Source organism: Gracilinanus agilis, chromosome 4, assembly GCF_016433145.1.
Source record: "Gracilinanus agilis isolate LMUSP501 chromosome 4, AgileGrace, whole genome shotgun sequence".
Taxonomy (NCBI): Eukaryota; Metazoa; Chordata; class Mammalia; order Didelphimorphia; family Didelphidae; genus Gracilinanus; species Gracilinanus agilis.
The window spans coordinates 166,273,696-166,296,815 of NC_058133.1; the positions used below are offsets into that span (position 1 = coordinate 166,273,696).

Below are 23,120 nucleotides of genomic sequence, written 5' to 3' on the forward strand. Positions count from 1 at the left end.
GAGTTTTATTTCCCAATGGATAGTTTAACTACTCTTCCCTCTCCGGGTTGATTACACTAAGAGTAAGGTTTGATTATTACCTCTTAATGCTCTCTTCCTCTCCTTCTTATAATAGTATTTGTCCCCTCTCCCTCCCATGCCCTCTTTGTGTGTAGTAGAATATCTATTTTCTTATTCACTCAAGTTTCTCTTGGTGTTCCCTGCTATTTACCCCCTCTTTCCCATCCCCCATGCCATCTTAGATTGTTTAGTGTTTCATCCTCACCCTGTGAATCATTCTTCTGATTACTATAATAGTGAATATTATAATAGTGAATAGAGTTCACTACAGAGAATTATACATAACATTTATCTACATAGGAATACAGATAATTAGATCTCACTGAGGCCCTTAAAAAGGCAAATTTAAAAATTATAAGTTTTCTTTCTTTTCCCTCTGTATCTTATTTACCTTTTCAGGTTTCTCTCGATTTTTGTGGTTCGATGTCAAACTTTCCATTTAGCCCTGGTCTTTTCTGTGCAAACACCTGGAATTCTTCAATTTTGTTGAATGCCCATACTTTCCCCTGGAAATATATAGTCAGTTTTGATGGGTAGTTGATCCGTGGTTGCAGGCCCAGCTCTCTTGCCTTTCTGAATATCGTATTCCAAGCCTTACGGTCTTTTAGCGTGGAGGCTGCCATATCCTGTGTGATCCTGATTGGTGCTCCTTGATATTTGAATTGTCTCTTTCTGGCTTCTTGTAAGATTTTTTCTTTTGCTTGAAAGCTTTTGAATTTGGCAATAATATTTCTAACGGATTTCTTCTCTGGGTCGAATGTAGTGGGTGTTCTATGAATCCTTTCGATGTCTATATTGCCCTCTTGTTGTAGGACTTCAGGGCAATTTTGCTGAATAATTTCTTTTAGTACGGAGTCCAGGTTTCTATTAATTTCTGGAAGACCAATTATTCTCAAATTGTCTCTTCTAGACCGGTTTTCTTGGTCTGTCACTCTCTCATTGAGATATTTCATGTTTCCTTCTATTTTTTCAGTCTTTTGACTTTGTTTTATTTGTTCTTGTTGTCTTGAGAAATCATTAGCTTCCAATTGCTCAATTCTAGCCTTTAGGAATTGATTTTCGGCTATAATCTTTCGGTTTTCGGCCATGATCTTCTGGTTTTCGGCCACAATCTTCTGGTATTCCTTTTCAATCTGGTCATTTCTGGTGTTCAGTTGCAAGATTTTACCTTTTAAACAGTTGTTTTCTTGCCAGATCTCTTCCATTTTCCTCAAAATCTCAGTTTTGAAATCTTCCATAGCTTGTGAGGAGTTTTCCTTATTTGAGGAGGGTCCGGATGCTTGTTTGTTCTCCTCCTCTGTTTGCTCGGTTGTCTGGATTTTCTCTGTGTAAAAGTTGTCGAGTGTTAAAGGCTTCTTTTTCTTGTTGTTATTCTTTCTCTTCTGAGTTTCTTGAGGCTGGGTAGCCATCATTAGCCCAGCAGATTTATCCTCGTGCTCAGTGTCTGTCCGCGTTCTATTGGCTCCTGAGGTCTGAGTTCTGGTTTTTTCCAAGGTCAAGCCCCCTGCTGGACCCCCTTGCTTGATCCTCTGCAGGAGGTTCCTTTACAAGTCTCAGGGCGCTGCTTCCACAGTCGTGTACCCGTCTGCACTGGTTCCCCACTCAGGTTTTCAGAGCTTTAGTTCCTGGCTGTGTCTGCCTCCACCCACACCTCCGCCCGTGCCTGTACTCTGCTCAGCCTGCGCTCTGCTCCAGCGCTCAGATTTTGCTTGCGTTCTTTGGCTTATTGGGGTCCTAGATCTTACTGCTCTCAGGAACAGGCCCCGGAGCTGCCAATGACTCGATGGGTGCCCCAAACTTGCTCTATTTCTTTTTAGCTGGCTTCAGAGCTATAGATTTTGTGTGTGGAGGGGGTGGGGGTGGGGTGGTTGCTCAGCCCGTGATTTAGTGAGAGCCCTTTATAGCCTGGAAATGTCTCGATTCCACGTACCTTCCACGCTGTGCCCTGTTGTGGGGTTCCTCCGTTCGTCTGGACTTGTTTTTATGTCCCCTTGAGGAGTTTTGTGTGTTTCGGTCAGGAGAGGTTAAGAGCTGCTTCTTACTCTGCCGCCATCTTAACCCGGACGAGAAATATTTTTAAAAATAAAAAAAATTAAGTTATTAACTGCTCTTCCCTGGCCGGGAGAGCACTAATAGATGTCTAAATAACTGAAGTCTACCATCACTATCACATCATGTTTCTGTGTCAGACTTGTGATCTATTTCCCAGACTTCTCTAGTTCTGTTTTCTGCTCACTTCTTCTGGATGTTATATCCTTCCAGAGCTATATTCTAACTGTAGCACCATCACTCACTAGTTGTGTGTCTTTGGGCAAGTCACTTCCCCTTAATCAGGCCTCAAGTTTCTTAATCTGTAAAAGGGACTAGATAGTCTTAAGTTCCATTCCAGCTCCATGAGTTCTTTACATAATAAAGAAATTACTGAAGGAGCATGAAGGAGGGAAATAGGCAGAGTGAATGATGAAAGCAATAAGTGGAAGAAAACATGATGCTAAGAATGGGACTGGAGAGAAAACTTTCTTCCTCCATCCTCCTACCAAGACCACCCTATCTGCCTACCTGGTCAGAATAACCCTCCCTCCCATCCATTTTTTTTTTTCCACAGACAGCAATCACAACAGTTACTGCCGCCCATGACCGACACCGTCTTTGGATTTCCAATGTTGGCTTTGTCGTCCAGCTCCAGGCCCGGATGCGGGGCTTCCTTGTTCGTCAGGAATTTGCCAAACATTCCCACTTCCTAAGGACCCAGCTCCCGGCTATTATCAAGATTCAGGTAGAGGGATCTTCAGGACCTTGGGTTTCTCAGACAGTCAGGATCTCATACCATCTTCTGTACTGAGTGAAAGCTAAATTGACTTTGGGTCCCCAAAGGGTTATTCCACAGAAAATGGAGATAGATCCTCTTTATCTGTCCCAAGGACAAAATGAAAGAAGATTGAAGAAGGGATTGAAATTGAACAATGAGATTGTGGAGAGGGTGAAGTGAGAAAAGCAGAAGTAATTTCTTTTTTTTCTTTTTTTAAACCCTTAATTTCTGTGTATTGGCTCATAGATGAAAGAGTGGTAAGGGTGGGCAATGGGGATCAAGTGATTTGCCCAGGGTCACACAGCTGGGAAGTGTCTGAGGCCAGACTTGAACCTAGGACCTCCCATCTCTAGGCCTGACTCTCAATCCACTGAGCTACCCAGCTGCCCCAGAAGTAATTTCTTGAAGGATTCAGAAGTGTCTTTGGCCTCTTTCCTCTTTCCCAAATATGCTGGATTGCTCTTTCAAAAGCCTTTTTGACAAATAATTTGGGCAAGTTACTTTGGTAGGACCAATTTCACCAAAGGTGCCACTCTTTCCTTAATCCTTTTATCTTCTTTTCCGTTATCATTCTACATTCTCCTTGGGTCAAGCACTTCAGGGTTCACCTTTTATAATTGAGGGAAATGGAGGGGGAGGGAGAGAGAGAGGAAGAGGAGGCATATTTGGTATATATTATATTTCTATCAATCAATAAACATTTTTTAAAGTGCCTCCTACATACCAGGTACTGCACTAAGCCCTAAGGATTCAAAAAGAGGCGAAAGATAATCCCTGATAACAAATGGAATTTATAGTCTAGCAAGTAAACAAGCTAGGGCCAGAATACATAGGAAGTAATTAGCAGAAAGGAAACCAGTGGAATTAAGGGGGTTGAGGAAAGCTTCATGTAGCAGGTGGGATTTTAGTTGGGGCTTAAAGGAAGCCAGGGAGGTCAGTGGTCGGAATAGAAAGGGAGAGTGTTCTAGGCATGAAGAACAGTCAGAGATGGAGTATCTTGTTTGTGGAACAGCCAGGAGGCCAATGTCATGTGTTGAGGAATGAGATGTAAGAAGATTGGAAGGGTAGGAGGGTGCTGGGTTATGAAGGGCCTTGAATGCATGTTTTTGCTCCTATAAGCAATAGGGAGCCATTGGAGACTATCAAGTCAGAGAGTGGCATGATTGAACCTGTGTTTTAGGAAAATCACTTTAGTGGAGAATGGATTAGGATGGCAGAGACTTGAGACACTGCAATAACCCGGGCATGAGATGATAGCCAGGGACTAATCTAAGCATGAGAGTCTCCACCAGAGTAGTGGCAGTGTCAGAGGAAAGAAGGGACATATTTGAGAGGTGCTGCAAAGGTAAAATCAATAGACCCTGGATGTGGGGGATGAGAAATGCCAAAGAGTGCAGGATGACTTCTAGGTCATGAGTCTGAGGGCCTGAGAGGAAGATGTTGCTCTCAGGGGGGAAAGTAGGAGGGCTTGGGAGGAAAGCTAATAAGATCTGCTTTAGCCACACCAAGTAAGGATGTCTACTGGACATGCAGGTCAAGATGCTGATATGCCAGTGTTATACCTCCATGCACACGTCCCTCACCTCTATTTCTGTGTGCCGTGGATTTAAGAATGGACATTTCTCTGTGTTTTACAGTACGGATATTGTGTCGTATGCATGAAGAGAACGTCTGTATGTGCTTGTGCATATTGCTCTTTGTGTAGACAGACGGATTTCTAGCTCTGGTATTGGTGTGAGGAGAGCCATATGGCACAAAGATGGCTGGTTTGGGCGTCAAGACCTGGATTCAGATTTTGACTCTGCTGTTTATGATCTTGAGCAAGACATCACACTTTTCTTGGCCTTGTTTTCTCACCTGTAAAATTAGGGCGTCAGCTTCCACGATGCCCGGCCCCTTCCCACTCTGACTCTACAAGCCTCTGAAGCATGGTCTTATGGGGACTGGCTCACGTGTCTGTGGCGCTGGTGGGTCACATAGGGTAGGAGGAGGCCAGGCTTCGCAGGGGTACACGTAAATCTGCTGCCCCTTGTCCTTGGACTCCTCCTCCCCATTCATGCCCAGCGGTGCCACCCTTGGGATCAGCCTTTTCCCTTCCTAATAGAGGACTGCTGGAAGACATTAGGAGACCGTGTACGCTGGCTCTTCTACAGATTCGTGTTGTCCAGCCTTAATTGAGCTGTGACCGCTGAATTGAAATCCCTTCATTCATGTCTGATTCCCTGTCACAATTTTGGGTCTCCTTCAGAACTCCTCTCAGAAAGTCAGCTCTTCTGCAAAGCCTTCCCTGATGCCCCTGCTGCGTGTGCTCCAGATTTTCCCAGACCACTTTGTCTGGTTGTCTTCTTTGTGCCATTTCTTCCTATCTTGTATCAAACATATGTGGGTCTATCTTGTGTCCTGCCCCTTCTCTGACTGTCTCGGGAAAGTTCCTTGAGACCAGGGACTGCCATTTTCACCTTTGTATGGCCAACACCTAGCCTAGAGCTAGGCATATAGGAGTCATTTATTTTTTTTAAGGATTTTATTTTATTTTATTTATTTTTTTAGGAAAATTTTCCATGGTTCCATGATTCATGTTCTTATAGTAGTCATTTAATAAATGTTGAATTTGGAAACACACGCATTCTCCATCTTCTCTAGTCTACCCTCTGGGACTCTTGAGGATCTAAGATAGGGTCTGATTTCATGGGTTGTTCAAGCTTGGGGAGAGGAGGAAGAATGGAGAACAATGAGAATATATCTTTTCTCTCCTGATTTGCAGGCTCATTGGCGAGGTTACCGGCAGAGAAAAATCTACCTAGAACGGATGAGGTTCTTAAAGGCAAACGTGGCTTCTGTGGTAAAGGTACTTGTGGTTGGACTTCTGAGGACTCTCTTTCTCCCACAAAGGATATGTTCAAAGAAATTTCTTTGAAATTTTTTTTTCCCCCAAACCCTTACCTTCTGCCCTAGTATCAATGTTGTATATTGGTTCTAACGCAGAAGAATGAATGACAAGGGCTCGGCAGTGGGGGTTAAGAGACTTGCCCAGGGTCATGTAGCTAGGAAACATCTGAGCCCAGTTTTGAACCCAGAACCTCCCATCTCCAGGCCTAACTCTTTTATCTAATGCTCTCCCTCCCTCCCAAAGATCCAGGCATGGGTCCGGATGTGGATGGCTCAGAAAAGATATCGGGAAAGACTACGTTTTTTCCAGAAGAATGTAAGTATTGGCCTGTCATCTTCCTTCAACTCAGGCAATGAGGAAGAATAGGGAAAGTGGTCATTTCTTTCTTTTTCTCGGCCCACTAATAGATTCATTCAATTGTGAAGATCCAGGCATTTTTCCGAGCCAGGAGAGCCCGGGATGACTATAGGATGTTGGGTAAGTTGGTTTGTACTTCAGGGGAAGATGCTTCGGTCACTCAACTGCTGCGTGACTTTAGACAAGTTGTTTAACCTCTCTGGGCCTGATATCCCCCATCTGATAGTCACTGGTCAGCCTCCCCCATCTTATTTTATTTTATTTATTTATTTATTAGACCCTTACCTTCCATCTTGGCAGAAGAGTGGTAAGGGTAGGCAATGGGGGTCAAGTGACTTGCCCAGGGTCACACAGCTGGGAAGTGTCTGAGGCCAGATTTGAACCTGGGACCTCCCATCTCCAGGCCTGGCTCTCAATTCACTGAGCTACCCAGCTGTCCCCAACCTCCCCCATTTTAAAAGGAGATCTTCAGACAAGAGGAGACACCATCCCAACTCTTAGGGCCCTCCCACTCTGATGGCATAGATACTAACTATTATCAACTCCTAGAAGAATAGTCCAACTGTATAAAAGATTAATCACCTTTATCATAATATATTAATGAGCAGGCTGTGTCTGCTGTCTGAGATCCAGCTTTGGAGAGCCCCATCACCAGAAGGCAGCCGGGGGCTCAATTTTTTCATCCACATAAATACACAAACACTATCCAAGGCTTTCTCATTTTCTGAGGCTACAAGTCAGTGCACGGAAGAGATCAAGTGACGGGCTTGGAGTCTGGAAGATCTGAGTTTGAGTCTAGCCTCAGACACTTACTAGTGCCGTGTCCCTGGACGAGTCCCTATGACTTCACTCAGCTTCAGTGTCCTCATCTATAAAATGGGGAATTTGGATTCAGTGGCCTCGAAGATTCCTTTCAGCTCTAAATCTATCGCCCTATGGGTAGCTCAGGCCAAGGAGTTGGAACTAGATGAGAAAAAAGGTCCCTGGAGGGAACTGGAGGCCTGGGGACGAGACATAGAAGTATCAGTTCCAAGGCAGAAGAGTGGCAAGGGCTGGGCAATGGGGGTTAAGTAACTTGCCCAGGGCCATACAGCTAGGAAGTGTCTGAGGCCAGATTGGAACCCACATTCAGTTGTTTTGTTTTGTTTTCCAGTCAAGTCTGACTCTTCTCCACTCCATTTGGAGTTTTCTTGGCCAAGATACTAGAGTGGTTTGCCATAACCTTCTCCAATTAATTTTACAGATGAGGAAACTGAAGCAAACTGGGTTAAGTGACTTGCCCAAGTTCACACAGGCATTAAGTGTCTGAGGCCAGATTTGAACTCAGAAAGAGGAGTCTTCCTGACTCCTGGCCCGGCACTCTAGCCACTGTGCCACCCAGCTGCCCCAAAACATGGGTGTCTTTAGGGAAAGGCTGGACGGGAGACTCTTGTCGTCATCGTCACCATCTGAAGAGACTTGGATAGCAAGGAGGAAGCAGGGCTGAGGGGTGGGCGTTTGGGGAACTTGGGAATGGGCAGAATGAGGAGAGGGAGTAGAAGCCGAAGAAGCCTTGTGGGGCAGGGCACGGGGTAACAGATGGCCGTGTGCCAGAGGAAGGGAGAGAGCACTTAATGATGGGGGATGAGGATCCCGTTTTATGAAAGGCACAGGGCTCCTTGATTCCATTTCTCTCTTCTTTTTTTTCCTTTAAAACCCCTGTCTTCTCTCTTAGAATTGATACTGAGCCACCCAGCTGCCATTAAACCCTTGCTTTCTGTCTTGGAATGGATACCATGTATTGACTCCAAGGCAGGAGAGCGGGAAGAGCTAGGCAATGGGGGTCAAATGACCTGCCCAGCTAAGATGTCTGGGGCCAGATTTGAATCCAGGTTGTCCCCCCACCCCCCAGTCTCCAGGCCAGGCTCTCTATCCCCTGAGCCACGTAGCTGCCCCAGATTCCATCTCCACAAAAGGACAGGAGGGAACCAGGTGGCCCAAGAGATGGGAGTTGGTGAGGCCATCGAGGAGGGTTCTGGCCCTCACCCCCTTGTCTCCCTCCAGTCCGAGATTGCCACCCCCCTCTCGCTGTGGTGCGGCGATTCGCCCACCTCCTGGACCAGAGGCAGCAGGACTTCTGGGAGGAGGCTGAGCTGCTGAAGCTCCAGGAAGACGTGGTCAGGAAAATCCGCTCCAACCAGCAGCTGGAGCAGGACCTCAACCTCATGGACATCAAGATCGGCCTGCTGGTGAAGAACCGAATCACTCTGCAGGTGACCCATCGGAACCCGGCACGGGGCCAAGCATGCTCTGCAGAGGTTATCTCGTTCTGTCCTTATGGCAGCCCGGGATGTAGGTCCTCACCATCCCCATTTTACAGTCGAGGACGATGAGGCAAACGGAGGCCAAGTGGCTTAGCCAGGGTCACACAGCTAGGAAGTATCTGAGGCCAGATTGGAACTCAGTCCGAGCTGCCTCATGGTCTGTATGCCGCTCGCTCCCGCCCCGGCATCCCCAAGCGCACCAAGGTGTGAGGAAAGCCTAGAGCCCCGGATGTAGGCCAGGAAGCCCGGGTTCAAATCTGGCCTCTAACCCCAAAGCGAAGTCACATTCCCCCACTGGAAAGTCGGCCACTTCCCATTGCCATGTGAATGGGAATCGGCATCCCCCGCAGGCCCTTCCCTGGCTTCCCAGGAGCACCCACAGCCTCCTCCAGAGCCTTGCCTGTTTCTTTACAACTTCCCAGTTCCTTGTCCCCAGGGGAAGCTCCTTCCGCAGCGAGAACACCCACTGGTTACTTTCTTCCCTTCTATCCTTAGGGAGAATTCCCCCCCCCCCCCCCCATTGCCTCCTGTGGGTGGCATCAAACTGTGTTTTGTAGTGCAAAGGTGCAAACAACCCTGCAAAAGGCTAACTGCAGAATTTCTGGCAGTTGAGAGGGTTTAGAACCTTGACTAGAGACAGTTGGTCTTGGAGGCTCGGTCAGAGCAGAAGGATCAACTGAGCTCGGTCTTGGGGTGGAAAACCTGGCCTTGATTCTGTGCCTTTTCTCTTGTGATTTTGTAGCTTAGCTAATTCCTCTGGATCTCCCTGACCTTCTCTATTCCAATCATTTCTCTTCCTGATTTCCTGTGGGTTTGGGGAGAAGGGTGGATTTGGGTGGTAGCAATCAAACTTTGAAGACTTAGGTTTTCCCCATAGTCAACTAGGGCTTACCCTTGATACAGATTATCTCCTGATTCATTGCGTGTAATCTCCCTAACCTCCCTTCAAGGTTTTGTTGCCTTTAAGGTTAGGGAGGTTTTCCGCCCCAAGACCAAGCTCAGTTGACCCTTCTGCTCTGACCAAGCCTCCAGGATCAACTGCCACTAGTCAGGGTTCTAAACCCTCTCAACTGCCAGAAATTCTGCAGTTAGCCTTTTGCAGGGTTGTTTGCACCTTTGCACTACAGTTTTCTCTCCTGCACCAACCCCCGCTGCCCCCCAGATAGCCAGGGAGTGACCCTGAGAGAAGCTGCTCCTCAGCCCGCTCTCATCTGAATGATGAGGCAACTGGGTGGCTCAGGAAACTGAGTGCTGGGCCTGGAATTAGGGAGACGAGCTCTAATCTGATCTGGGAGGCAGAATGTGTGACCCTGGGCAAGTCATTTCACCTCTGTTTGCCTCCATTTCCTCAGCTATAAAAATAGCACCTACCTCTTGGGTTGTGGTGAGGACCAAATGAGGTACTAATTGTAAAGCACTTAGCACGGTTGCCTGGTACACAGGAGGAGCTATATAGATATTGGCTAATATTATTAAATGAAATAGTAATTGTAAAGCACTTAGCACAGGGCCTGCACATAGTCGGAGCTAACATAAATGCGAGTGTTTTACTACCTCTTCCCGTTCTCCCTCCCCTTATTGGTTGCTTCAGGTTCAGGTTCATATCCACTCCTTACAGTGCAGCTCTAGGCTGCTAAAAGATGAGGCTCTGCTCCAGTGCAGGACCATATGTTCTGGGCTGGATCTTGAGGTTTCCCCCTCTCCTTCTCGCCTCCAGGAAGTTGTTTTGCACAGCAAGAAGCTGACCAAGAAGAACAAGGAGCATCTGTCTGACATGATGGCACTAGACAGGCGGAAAGGATTAAAGTCACTGAGCAAAGAGAAACGGCAGAAGTTAGAGGCCTACCAACACCTCTTCTACCTGCTCCAGGTGAGTAGAGGACTCTGCAAGGAGAAAGAAGCCCTGCCTCCTCTTCTTCCACGCCCCTCCAGGCTCCGAGCCCTGCCAAGGTCGTGGCTCTCTTCCTTCCTCCATAGGAGGCCCCTTGCCTCTACCCAGGACCCCCAGGACCTCTCTCCTGACATCGGCAATGACCTGAGGTTATCCCCACTGTCCCCTTCCTCTAAGCCGCCGCCCTTTACGCTGTCCCCTACAGACCCAGCCCATCTACCTGGCCAAGCTGATCTTCCAGATGCCACAGAACAAGACCACAAAATTTATGGAATCAGTCATTTTCACCCTGTACAATTATGCCTCCAATCGCCGAGAAGCCTACCTCCTTCTCCAGCTCTTTAAGACGGCCCTCCAGGAGGAAATCAAGTAGGCACAGGATGAAAACACCAAGAATAAATTAAGGCTGACTGAGGAAGGACTTAACAGTTAAAAAATATCAGAACCACTTCCCCAGAGGACTCTATTTCTGAAAGTCTTGTTTTGTTTTGTTTTATTTAAACCTTTACTTATCTTTCATCTTAGGATCAACACTATGTGTTGGTTCCAAGGCAAAAGAGTGGTAAGGGCTAGGCAATGGGGTTAAATGACTTGTCCAGGGTCACACAGCTAGGAAGGGTCTGAGACCCAATTGGAATCCAGGACCTCTCATCTCTGAGCCTGGCTCTCAATCCACTGAGCCATCTAGTTGCCCTTCTGGAAGTCTTTAATACCTAAAATGACCTTTTATTTTATTATTATTTTTTTAACTCTTACTTTCTGTATTAGAATTGATTCTAAGTATAGGTTCTAAGGCAAAAGAGCAGTAAGAGCTAGGCAATTGGGGTTAAGTGATCTGCCCAGGATCACCCTGCTAGGAAGTGTCTGAGGCCAGATTTGAAAGCAGATCCTCTCAACTCCAGGCTTGGTGCTCTATCCACTGTGATAGCTGCCCCTAGAAGGACCACTTCTTGAGGTATAAGAGTGGAGACCTGGGCCTGCGTGACTCCTTCCTTGTCTTCTTTTCCTGGGTCAAGGACGGAGTGGCCTCAGGATTTTGTGGTGTCCTTTTGGCAAGGACAAGACATGACACCATATTTGAACACATTAGCAAGAAGGATGTAGGCTTGACAAAAAGACTTCCCCTAAACATTGGAAACACTAGAGCAAGATCTTAAGGGCCTCCTTTGAGGCAAGGATTAAAACGAATGATAGGATTTAGAGCTAGGAGGAATCTTAGTGGTCATCTAGTCCAACCTCTCCCCCATTTTATAGATGAAGAAGTTGAGGCCTTGGGCGGGGAGAGGGGGAATGACTTGTCCAAGATCACACAAGTAGGATGTAGCAGAGTCCTAATTGCCCTTACCACTGCCCATAGTGATATGATGGTATCACTCCCAGAAACTGTTCGTTGGTCAGTTCATGGCACCACATTCCTCAGCAGTCCAGTGGGAAGTGTAGTGCCATGTGAAGTTTGGAAAGTAGAAAAGAATGTCTCCTTTGATCCTAGGTCAAAAGTTGAACAGCCCCAGGATATGGTGACAGGCAACCCGACAGTGATCAAGCTGGTGGTCAGCTTCTACCGCAACGGCCGAGGCCAGAGCGCCCTGCGGGAGATCCTGGGTGGGGTGATCCAGGGTGTCCTGGAGGATAGGACACTCAGTGTCTATACGGATCCCATTCATCTCTATAAGACGTGGATCAACCAGACGGAGGCCCAGACTGGCCAGCGGAGGTGAGGAGGCTGGGACAAGTAGGGGAGTGATGGATCGCCTTTCATCACCTTGAACCTAGGCTGCCCAGGTGGAAGACCTTGAAGGATGGTCAGCGAATGACGGATGCAAATGAAGCGTCAGCTTTCATGGAACAATAAGGGGGTGGGGGCCTTTTTTCCCTGATTTTCATGGGACTTATGCCAACGAGACCATGTGCAAATGTACTCCATGGCTGTCTGCGCACACAAGTGGCGTGTCAGGATTGCTGGGTTGGGAGTATGGATAATTGTGTGCAGCTCTTTGCAACCTCGTAGGCAAATGTAGCCAAATGGGCCGCTGCCCCATCCAACATGGCAGCCTGACAGGATTGGGCTTTTAATGTGAGGCACTAGGTAAACAAATGTGCAGGTGTGTGGGGAGGACAGAGGTAGAGCTCAGTGAGGAAGCCGGTAGCCTTATTGGAGTGGCTGGCTCAACAAGGCCAAGTACACAGGGTAAAGATATTTCTCAGACAGAAGGAGGGGAGGGAAGGGAGTCTGTTCTGGCCCAGTCCATCCCCTTCTGCCTCCCTCAGGCCTACTCCAGAGCAGACTCAGGAGCTGCCCATTCTTGGTATAAAGACGTTTTCCTTTTAGCTTCCATTTCCAGACCTGCCCATTTTACCCGCTTTCTTTCCTCGTCCCTCTTGGGACTCATTCTCCATTTCCCCAGGTTCTCCTCTTCCCCTTCCCTCCTCTTTCTCCCTGAAGTCCTTCCGCCATTAGGATCTCTCTTGCTCCCTAGCCTCTTTTCTTTAGTGTTGCTCAATCCCCTCTGATGGCCAGGATATCACCCTGAACAGGGTCTTACAGGGCCAGGTCATTGTGTAGATTTGTTTTAGGGCTGAGATTTCCTTGGTATTGGTGGCACATGCAGCAATGTCATTTTAGACCATGGAGGCAGCTCAAAGAATCAACCCCTTGACTTCCTCTGTCCACAGCCACCTCCCCTACGATGTTACCCCTGAGCAGGCCCTGAGCCATCCTGAGGTCCAGAGACGGATGGACATCTCCGTACGGAGCCTTCTTACTGTGACAGAGAAGTTTCTTACAGCGATCATCTCGTCTGTGGACCAGATCCCGTATGTAGGCCCCTCAGCCAGGCAGAGAATTGAATTGTTGAAAACTCCATCAGGTTTGGGGTAAAAGATCAGAATAAGGGGAGGCAACTTGGAATAGAAGAGCTGGGGACGCCACCCTGGAAGGATTCCTGGTTGAGGAAATATTTCATCGGAGTTGGAAAAGAGAAGGGGCTTTGGGCAGCTGGAGAGGGGCAATTTGGGCCAGCAGAGCTTTGGTAAGGATGGAAGATTTCCAGGATGAGGCAGCAGTGGCCAGGCATGACTTAAAGGTCCTTCCTGGAGAGTCATTCCTGGCATACCTTGTGGTTTTGGTCATTGCACTTTAAAAAAAGGGCAAATGGAGCCAGAGTAGGATTGGAGAAAAGCATTTAAATTTAATGGCAGCAGTAGGGGAAGTGAGGTGGCAGGGACAGATGGATTTGCCACATAGGATAGACTGAAAACATGAGGACTCTTCAGCTTGGAAAGACAAAGGTTTAGAGGTGTGAATAGTAACACTAGTAGCCCAGGTTTCTAAAGTGCTTTAAGGTTTACAAAAACCTTTCCTCACAACCCCCTATGAGGGAGGTAGTATAAGTATTATTATCCCTACTTTACTACTGAGGAAATGGAGGCCAAGAGAACTGAAGTGAATGGCCTCCCAGCTGGTAAGTGGCAGAGTTGGGTCTTGAACCTCGGTCTTCCTAAGTCCCCATGCAGTCCTCTTTCTACTACACTGCGGTGTCTCTCAAGTTTCCTAAAATCATGGCATGTTATAGGCAAGGTGAGCACTCACTACATTCATCCATCCGTCTGTCCATCTATCCTTCATCCAGTGGATTTATTATTTATTAAGCACTCTGCCTGGCCCTGTGTGTGTTGTGGGGAGGATACAGGTGATGTGCCAAACACAATCCCTGCCCTTGAGGAGGTTCTAGTTTATTTGGGAAGTCAGAATATCCATGTTAAGAAGACTAAACCTTGGGATAGAAGACAAGGGGCCTCCTCTTAAAGTCTGGGGGAGATAAGAAGTACACATTGCTTAGTACACTTGGACAATCTCCATCCTCAGATATGGGGAAACCTGAAAATGAGCTCAGGAAGGATCCATAGAAATAAGTTCATGAACAAACTCAAAATGAATTATTACGGGCAATTTATTATCATGGAGGGGCAGCTAGGTGTCCCATGTGTAGAGTGCTAGACCTGCACTCAGGAATACCTGAGCTCAAAGCTGGCCTCAGATACTTACTAGCTAGGTGACTCTGGGCAAGTCACTTAAACCTGATTGCCTCAGTTTCCTCATCTGCAAAATAAGCTAAAGAAGGAAATGACAAAAGACTCCAGTGTCTCTGCCAAGAAAACCCCAAATGAGGTCACCAAGAGTGCCTAGCAGATGGAAGGTGCTTTATAAATGCTAGCTATTATTACTATTAGTATTCCATTTTCATTCTTTAACTCTTACCTTCTGTCTTAAAATCAATACTAAATATGGGTTCCAAGGCAGAAGAGTGGTACGCACTTGGGGTTAAGAGACTTGAGAAATGGATCTCCTGAAGTGAGGGGGGATAGGAGGGAAAGGGGAAAGGGGAGGTCATCACCCTGCCTCAGTAGTTTTTGGTGGAGGATGGGAGAGCAGTCATTGGGATGGTTGGGCAAAGAGGCGAAAATGTAGAGCCAGGAAGTGTATGAGACCAAATTTGAACCCAGGACCTCCCATCTCTGGACACTCCTGGCTCTCCATCCACTGAGCCATCCAGCTGCTCCCATTTTCATTCTTAAATACCTTTAATATAATCTGGCTAGCTGGGCTCTTGCCAAGTACTCTGTAAACATGTTGTTCTTCCCACTATTTTTCACTATTTTACAAGAAATTATTGTTTATAATCTTATACCAAACAAGTTTATATTCTAAACCACTGTGTCTCTCTTCATTTGCAAAGGATGTCAAGTGTATTCTGGCTAAGGTGGATTTTAGGCTCTTTCAGTTTCTGTTGTAGCCAAATCCATGTTGATTTTTCTTTTATCTTGGTGGAAGTTGTTTTCATTTCATAGCCTACCTATCTTCTCATTTTAATTTGGTTTTGATTTTGGTTTTCACTCAAATAAGTTAATGATCTAAATGTACACAAACAACTGATCTGGAAATGACACATCTGGAACCAGTTATTTCCTATTAGACTATTACCACTTTCACTTTTTGGTGATTTTTTTTTTTAAACCTTTTTCTTCTACCTTAGAATCAATACTGTGTATTTGTTCTGAGGCAGAAGAGCAGTAAGGGCTAGGCAATGGGGGTTAAGTGACTTGCCCAGGGTCACACAGCTGGGAAGTGTCTGAGGCCACAGTTGAATCCAGGGCCTCCCATCTCTAGGCCTGACTCTCAATCCACTGAGCTACCCAGCTGCCCCCTTGCTACATTTACTAAAAGCTAAGGAGTTCAAGAGTAAAAATCCACTGATTTTTTTTTTTTTTTTAATCTCAATCCACTGAGCCACCCAGCTGTCCCTTTGGTGATTTTTTTTTATTCAGTGTTCACAGTGTCCAGTATCTCCCAACACCGTTCTTGAAGAAGTCCCACTGTGTAGGTGTGAGGCTTCTGTGCAGCCTCTAAGCCCATGTTCTCTCTCCTTTCTTACTTCCAAATCAAGTTTTCCATTCCAATATTTTTCTTTGTCATTATCCCCTCGGCCCGTCTTTGACTTGAGGTCAGTGAGCTTTAAAGTCCAGTGCTGATTCAATCTGGAATGTCTAATTAAATGCTTCAGAGAATTTCCCTACCTCCCTTTCCTCTGCAAGTAATTGTTGCTATACAAGTTGCAATAACTTTTGTGATCTTTTTTTTTAAGCCCTTACCTACTATCTTAGAATCAATACTAAGGATCATCTGCAAGGCAGAGAGGCCAGATTTCAACCCAGACATGATGATCATTTTTTTTCCATTTCTTATTATGAACACTATAAATTGAGAATTGCCAGGTTTCCTGTGAAACGCTGTTTTCTTGTTGGACAATTTAAAACCAAGTCCATCATCTCTTCCATTTGTTGTGAGCCATCCTTTCATTTAGCTATGACTTCCTTTTATTCTTATAATTTCACTTATAGTCATGTCAATATTTATATATGAATATTAATAGAATGCCAATGTTAACATTATAAAATCACAGAATTTGGGAGTAGCTGTTTAACCCAATCCGCACCCAAATGGAATCCCAAGTATAACATCCAACAAATGCTCATCCAGAGCTAATTCAGTTTTTCTTCTCCCACTGAGTAGCAACAGCTAAGTGAATGTTTTGGAACGGTCTAAAGGCTGTGATTCTTCACATCCTCTGTTGCCCTCTCTATCATTCTGATGCTGTGCCGGTGGGAGAAAAAGGGGGGCCAAATAAGACTGAGGGAGGGCAGCGCGGTGGTGCAGAGGATACAGCCCGGGGCTTCGAAACAAGAAGACTCATCTTCATGAGTTCAAATATGACTTCAGACACGTACTAGTTGTGTGACCCTGGGCAAGTCACTGAACTCTTTTTGTCTTGGTTTCCTCGTATGTAAAATGAGCTGGAGAAGAAAATGGCAAACCACTCTGTCTGTCAGATGGCGCCCAGTGGTTAGTAATGATTTACAAGATAGAAACAATGGATGTAGATACCTTGGTGGCTCTTAAACAGAGTCTTCTCTAGGATGATAAATCACAGGTAAATATGTAACCCTCTAGTTCAGATTCTTAGGGAAATGTCTGCTTCAGTGAGTTTGTCTGGAACAGCCAGTTATTTACCAAGAACATCAGGGAGGGGTGGAGAGGAGGGGTTTGGGGGTCTCTCAGTGAGGAGTGATTCTGGCCAGACCATGGCTTTGCTTTGACTGGGGTCCGCTCTTATGCCTGGGGGCTCCACATGCCAGTATCTTTGCCAAGAAAACTCCAGATCGGGGCATGAAGAGTGGGACCCAACTAAACAACAACAGAAGTGCTTGACCGAAGTCTTTATACCCTGCTTTCAGGATCCTAGGGTCACCCCACGAAGAGTCAGCCCAGGAGGCCTCTGCAGGGGAGGTGCCTTTGTGAGCCCCATAGGAGAGAGAGCGGGGGAAATGTTCTGCAACTAAAAATTATGAGGGTAGTAGATAGAGCATTGGGCTCAGGGTCAGGAAAACCTGAGTTCAAATCCAGCCTCAGATACTTATCAGCTGTTTGCTTCCGTTTCCTCATCTGTAAAACTGGGGTGCTAACAGCCCCTACCTCCCAGGGTTGTTGTGAGGATTAAATGAGAAGATAATTGTTAAGTGCTTAGCCCGGTGCCTGGCACTATTTATGTTAGCCAGGACCATGATTAGTATTATTAAAGTAGCCCTCCGTAAGCCTAAAGCTTAGCATCCACACTGTTGTGGCTGTTGAGGAAGGGCCAGTGTCAGAGGCCTCCCGGCGCAAGGACGCACGGCGAGCTCGGGGAAGACGGTGGGGGCGTCCTTGAGCTTGAAGGCCAGCTCGCCATGGCAGCCAGCCGTACTCTTCTGGCATGTTTCTCAGTGCCACGTGTAGAGGCTGCACGGAGGATTTCCAGGAGCGCATGTGTGATGTGGGCCTGGGACAAGTGTTTGGAAGAGATCTGAGGCAGGAGCCCATCCATCTTCATGGTCAGATGGTGATCGATGGAGAGGTTCTCTCGCCTGATACCGTCGCCTTTGGGGGCGCTGAGAGGAATGAGGACGGTGCTGGGTGAATCCGTTCTGCTCTTTCAGGTATGGGATGCGTTACGTTGCAAAGGTCCTGAAGACTTCCCTGGCGGAGAAGTTTCCCAGAGCTACGGAAGGTGAGATCTGTAAGGTGAGTGCCTGCGATGGCCAGGTCACCCCATCCATCCCCCTGTCTGCAGACAGGACAGCCTCCCTCTTAGCCTCGTAGGCCCCAGAGATCTCCCTAGAAGAGAAAAGAAGAAAGGCAAAGGCCTCTCTGCAGTGGAACTCCAAGGAAGGAGAGTTAAACTGTCTAGATCAGTGGTTCCCAAACTTTTTTGGCCTACCGCCCCCTTTCCAGAAAAAATATTACTTAGCTCCCTGGAAATTAATTTTTTTTTTTAATTTTAATAGCAATTAATAGGAAAGATAAGTGCACCTGTGGCCATCACCACCCCCCTGGATCGCTGCAGCACCCACCAGGGGGCGGTAGCACCCACTTTGGGAATCACTGGTCTAGGCCTTGAAGCTAAAAGAAACGGATTTTCCTCCTCCTCTAAGGCTGTTGGCTGAGCCAATTCTGGCCCCCTCGCTTTACTGTGAGATGTTGGGCAAGGCCCTTCGAGGACCTGGACTGGACTCCGAAGGTCCCAGAGGGCTCTGACATTTCCTAGGGGCCAGTTTGTGATTCTCTCCTATGTCTACCCCCTCAGGTGGTGGGGAACCTCTTGTATTACCGATTCCTGAACCCAGCCGTGGTTGCCCCCGATGCCTTCGACATCGTGGCCTTGGCAGCAGGAGGGGCCCTGAGCTCCTCCCAGCGCCACGTCTTGGGTGCCGTGGCGCAGCTCCTCCAGCATGCTGCAGCTGGCAAGCCCTTCTCGGGGGAGAATGGGCACCTTCGGGTCCTGAACTCCTACCTGGAGGAGACGCACCTCAAGTTCAGGTCTGTGGGTCACCCCTCTCCCCGCCCCCATCATCAGCCCCTACAGGAATCTTCTCTTTCCCTATTGTTAGCCCATCCGGGATCCTCTTACCAGAGAATTCTGGGTTTCTGGTAGAAAGAATATTCCATGGGGAGCAATTCTTTGTTGGTTGTGTGACCTTGAAAAACTCACCTAGGTAGCACAGTAAAGAAAAATACATTTATCATGTTAAAGACAGTAGAAGGTTTTATTCTTAACAATTCCTTTGTTATGGGTGATTAGTCAGGTATTACAGAGGAGAAAGCTGAGGCTAAAAGAATTAAGTCATTTGCCCAAGGCCACAGAGTGCAGCAGGTGTTTGTGTTGGGATTTGAACCCAAATCTCTTGACTCCAGATGCTGGCATCTCTTCGATCAAATTAGACTAGTTCATCTCTGAGGTCACTCTACCGTGTAGATCCCCAGGCAGCCTGGGAGAAGGGAAGAGGGACCTTGGGGGCCCAGGCCGGGTATGATGATAAGCCTGGCCTTGGAACTCGCTCCAAGTCTGAGGGGTGGCAGGGAACGTGTGAGAGAACTAGTTGGGGTAGCTGAGCATGACTCATGTTGACGCTGAGGCTGGAGAGCTCTCTGTTCCCTCACTTCACCCTTCCCTCCCTCTCTGAGGCAGGAAGTTCATCTGCAAAGCCTGCCGGGTACCAGAGCCCGAGGAGCGCTTTGCCATGGATGAGTACTCAGACATGGTGGCTTTGGCCAAGCCTGTGGTCTACATCACCGTGGGAGAGCTCGTGAACACTCACAAGGTGAGGAGGGGGGCAGCGGGGAGCGGGCCTGGAGCCCACCTTGCCCTCTGGGATCCTCAGGGCTTTCCAGGTGGCAGTGGAGAGATAAGTGGGGAGTCCGGTCCCAGCTCTGACCTCTCCCCTCTCTTCCTTCTTAGCTCTTACTGGAACATCAAGACTCAATTGCACCAGATCACCGGGACCCTCTGCATGAGCTCTTGGAGGATCTAGGGGAGCTGCCTACAATCCCAGCCCTGATAGGTGACACCCCTTGCCGTCAGCCTGGGAGGGAAGGGAAAAGGGAAACGGAATAAGCATTTATAGAATGACTGCTCTGTCCAAGCACCTTTTGTAAATATTATCCCCACCACCACAGGGCACAAAAACTCCTAACAAAGGGTATGAGAACCAGTGGCTTGTTCTAGGCCCCATAACCAGCAATGGTCTGAGTCAGGATCTGAACCCGGGACTCCTGAGTCTAGGTGTAAAGAAAGGCTCCCGACCTCAGTATAAAGTCTTCTATGTCACTGGTTGTAACATGGAGCAAAGAACACAGCCAGGATCAATAGGGTGAGAAAGAGGGGCCTGGCGGGGAGCCAGAAGTCTCGGGTTCTAGTCTTCACTCTGGATAACCTGGTGGGTCACTAAACCCTACAGAGCCTATTCTCTTCATCTATCCAATGAGGAGAAGCATACTTTTACTCCCTAAGTCACAGGGTTGTAGTGAGCATCAAATGATAAAATCTATCTAAAAGTATATTGGATTTTTTTAATAATAAAATCTTTTAACTTTATCTTCCATCTTAGAATCGATACTAAATATGGGTTTGAGCGGTAAGGGCTGGGCAATTGGGGTTTACTGTCTTGCCCAGGGTCACAAAGCAAGGCACATCTGAGGTCACATTTGAACTCAGGACAAATCACTTCAGTGACCCTTCATTTCCTCAGCTGTAAAGTAAGAATCAGAATGTTCCTATTATTTGCCTGCCTTATAAGAGACATTCAAAGCAAACTCTTTTGTGAGCCTTAGGTCACCACAGGTGGCAGTTAGTCTGTTACTTAAGATTGATTAAGATTTAATTATTAACTAATTAATGTTAATTATTAAGATTGTTATCCCCCATCCCAGGAAGAGGACAGGCACATGAACGTGGACAGATCCAAGGCAGAGTGAGAGTGGAGATCAGTTCTGTAAAAAGACCCTAGCACTTATTTATCTTTCCCATAGTTTTACTGTTTCAGAGGGAGACTGACAAGATGATGCCAGAGCAACACACACATATTCTCTCTGTCTCTGTCTCTGTCTCTCTCTGTCTCTGCCTCTCACCAAGGGATACTCCAGACTAAGCAGACTTCCAGGAGCTAGGGGAAAGGAGGAGACTGAGTAGCTGAAAGGAAATCCTAGAGCTCTCGTGTGCCTGCCACTGTGTCTCTGACTCCTTACCCTGTCCCATTTCCAGGACAGAATTTGGCTTCAGACGGGAACCTGGACATGAGCCAGCTAGAAGTATCCTTGACTCTTACCAGCAAACTTGAGGGACTTGGAGCTGACCCTGAAGACACTAACGCCAGGAGCCTCTTGCTGAGGTGAGCAGCACCCAGGTCCTCTCCACTGCTTCTGAGCTAAAGCTCCTTCCAGCCCTCAGACAGGCAACACTCTAATTTGGTTCTCTTGCCTTCCCAGGGTGTCTTGCCCTTGAGAAAGTTCTGCCTCAAACCTAATTAGTTTTCAGTTTTCCCCATGCTTCAATTTCTGCTACTGTTGGTATAATTGCCTTCTTGTTCTCTTTCAATCTAGAAACTAAAGGGTAGACCCTCCCTTCCCCCTCTGTTGTTCTGTAGTTGACACTGGCACCGAGGGGATGATGTTATTTTACTGTGTTTTTTTTTTTTTGTTTTTTTTTTTTTTTTTAAATTTTAAACCCTTAACTTCTGTGTATTGACTTATAGGTGGAAGATTGGTAAGGGTAGGCAATGGGGGTCAAGTGACTTGCCCAGGGTCACACAGCTGGGAAGTGTCTGAGGCCAGATTTGAACCTAGGACCTCCTGTCTCTAGGCCTGGCTCTCAATCCACTGAGCTACCCAGCTGCCCCAGATGATGTTATTTTAGATGGTTGGGGTAGTGGTGAAGAATAAACTAAATGATTTCTCTCTCACCTTAATATAAAGATTGGGCTCATTATAGAGGAAAACTTGTAAACAGAGCAGTCCAAAGATGGCTTAGACTGGCTGCCTCAAGAGACAGGGAGAGCTGGGCAAATCTGGCCTCAGACACTTCCCAACTGTGTGACCCTGGGCAAGTCACTTGACCCCCATTGCCTAGCCCTTCCCACTCTTCTGCCTTGGAACCAATACACAGTATTGATTCTCAGATGGAAGGTAAGGGTTTGGGTGGGAGGGAAGGTAGTGAGTTTCCCATGACTTTAAATGGGAGTTTGGATGATTACTGGTCAAGACTGTTGTGAAGAGGTGCCTATTTGGGTCTAGAACAGATTTTGATGGCTATAAGGGCTCCCCATAATTGGTTCTATCTTAGGAGTCTCTTAGACAGACTATGTGAAGAGATTGGACTGAGGAAAGATTTTTTTTTTTTTTTTAATTTTTAGCTCTACATTTTCACCTCTTTGCCCAGCCATCCCAATGACTAGTCTCCCATCCTCCACCAAACACCACTGAGGCAGGGTGATGACCTCCCCTTCCCCTCTTCCCTCATATCCCCCCTCACCTCAGGAGATCCGTTTCTCTCTCTGCAGGACCAAGCAGATGTTGGTTGATATCATCCAGTTCCAGGCAGGAGATTCCCTTCAGGACATCCTGTCTTTTCTACCATCAGGAGAACAGGTGAGGTTGAGGGAGGAACTCTCTCAGTCGCCCTTAATCAATCCTCCACCTCTACCTGATTACCCAGAGTCTAGAGCTCCCCATTAGAGGGAATATCAGTGAAAGGGGAACCCCAGGGGCATTTCCCCTCATCTCTGATGGGTAAGTTACAGCATACCCCTCTTGGAAACAGAGAGAAACTAATGCTGCTGATCCTGGATGAGCAGGAAGAAAGAGAATAAGGGATGAGTGGAAGCCTAGGAAGGAGGAGTGGCTAGATGGCCCAGCCGATAGAGTGCTGGGCCAGGAGTCAGGCCAACATTCAAATCTGGTTTCAGACATTTACTAGCTGTGTGGCCTTGGACAAGTCACTTAACCCTGTTGGCCTCAGTTTCCTCATCTGTAAAATTAAATGGAAAAGGAAATGGCAAATTACTCTGGTATCTTCACCTAGAAAACTTCATGAACAGTATTGGCATGCTATGGTCCAGGCCATAAATAGACAGGCACAACTGAACAATAACAATAAAAGGAGAAGAGGGTTATAGGACAAGAGGAGCAAAGGACAGGGGTGGAGAAGGGCATCCTACATGGAGGGAATGGCATATTTGGAATTGGAAGAGAAGGGGACATGGAGAGGAGTGACAGGGGAGGAGTGAGAAGCAGGGTGAGGTGGCTAGGACAGAAACAAAACCAGGGTATTCCTGGGGAAAAGGAAAAGATGACAGGCAAGGAGGAGGGTCCACTGAGCCTGTACTGAGAGGCAAGATCTAATGAGGTTAGGTCTTCTCCTAAATAATCCTAGTTTAAAAGACCTT

General features: G+C 47.1%; 1 protein-coding gene across 1 annotated transcript in view; it reads left to right on the forward strand.

Annotated features, from left to right (window-relative positions):
• The window catches only part of IQGAP3 (IQ motif containing GTPase activating protein 3), a 64,117-nt gene that overhangs the window by 36,952 nt on the left and 4,045 nt on the right, over positions 1-23,120 (forward strand). The window contains exons 18-32 of the mRNA XM_044673720.1: positions 2,666-2,836; positions 5,634-5,717; positions 6,003-6,074; positions 6,167-6,236; positions 8,160-8,368; positions 10,137-10,289; positions 10,516-10,679; positions 11,800-12,024; positions 12,984-13,124; positions 17,841-17,925; positions 18,488-18,720; positions 19,370-19,502; positions 19,640-19,742; positions 20,942-21,068; positions 22,236-22,323. Of these exons, the coding sequence (XP_044529655.1) occupies positions 2,666-2,836; positions 5,634-5,717; positions 6,003-6,074; positions 6,167-6,236; positions 8,160-8,368; positions 10,137-10,289; positions 10,516-10,679; positions 11,800-12,024; positions 12,984-13,124; positions 17,841-17,925; positions 18,488-18,720; positions 19,370-19,502; positions 19,640-19,742; positions 20,942-21,068; positions 22,236-22,323 (2,058 nt within the window). The remainder of the gene's footprint in view (positions 1-2,665; positions 2,837-5,633; positions 5,718-6,002; positions 6,075-6,166; positions 6,237-8,159; positions 8,369-10,136; positions 10,290-10,515; positions 10,680-11,799; positions 12,025-12,983; positions 13,125-17,840; positions 17,926-18,487; positions 18,721-19,369; positions 19,503-19,639; positions 19,743-20,941; positions 21,069-22,235; positions 22,324-23,120) is intronic.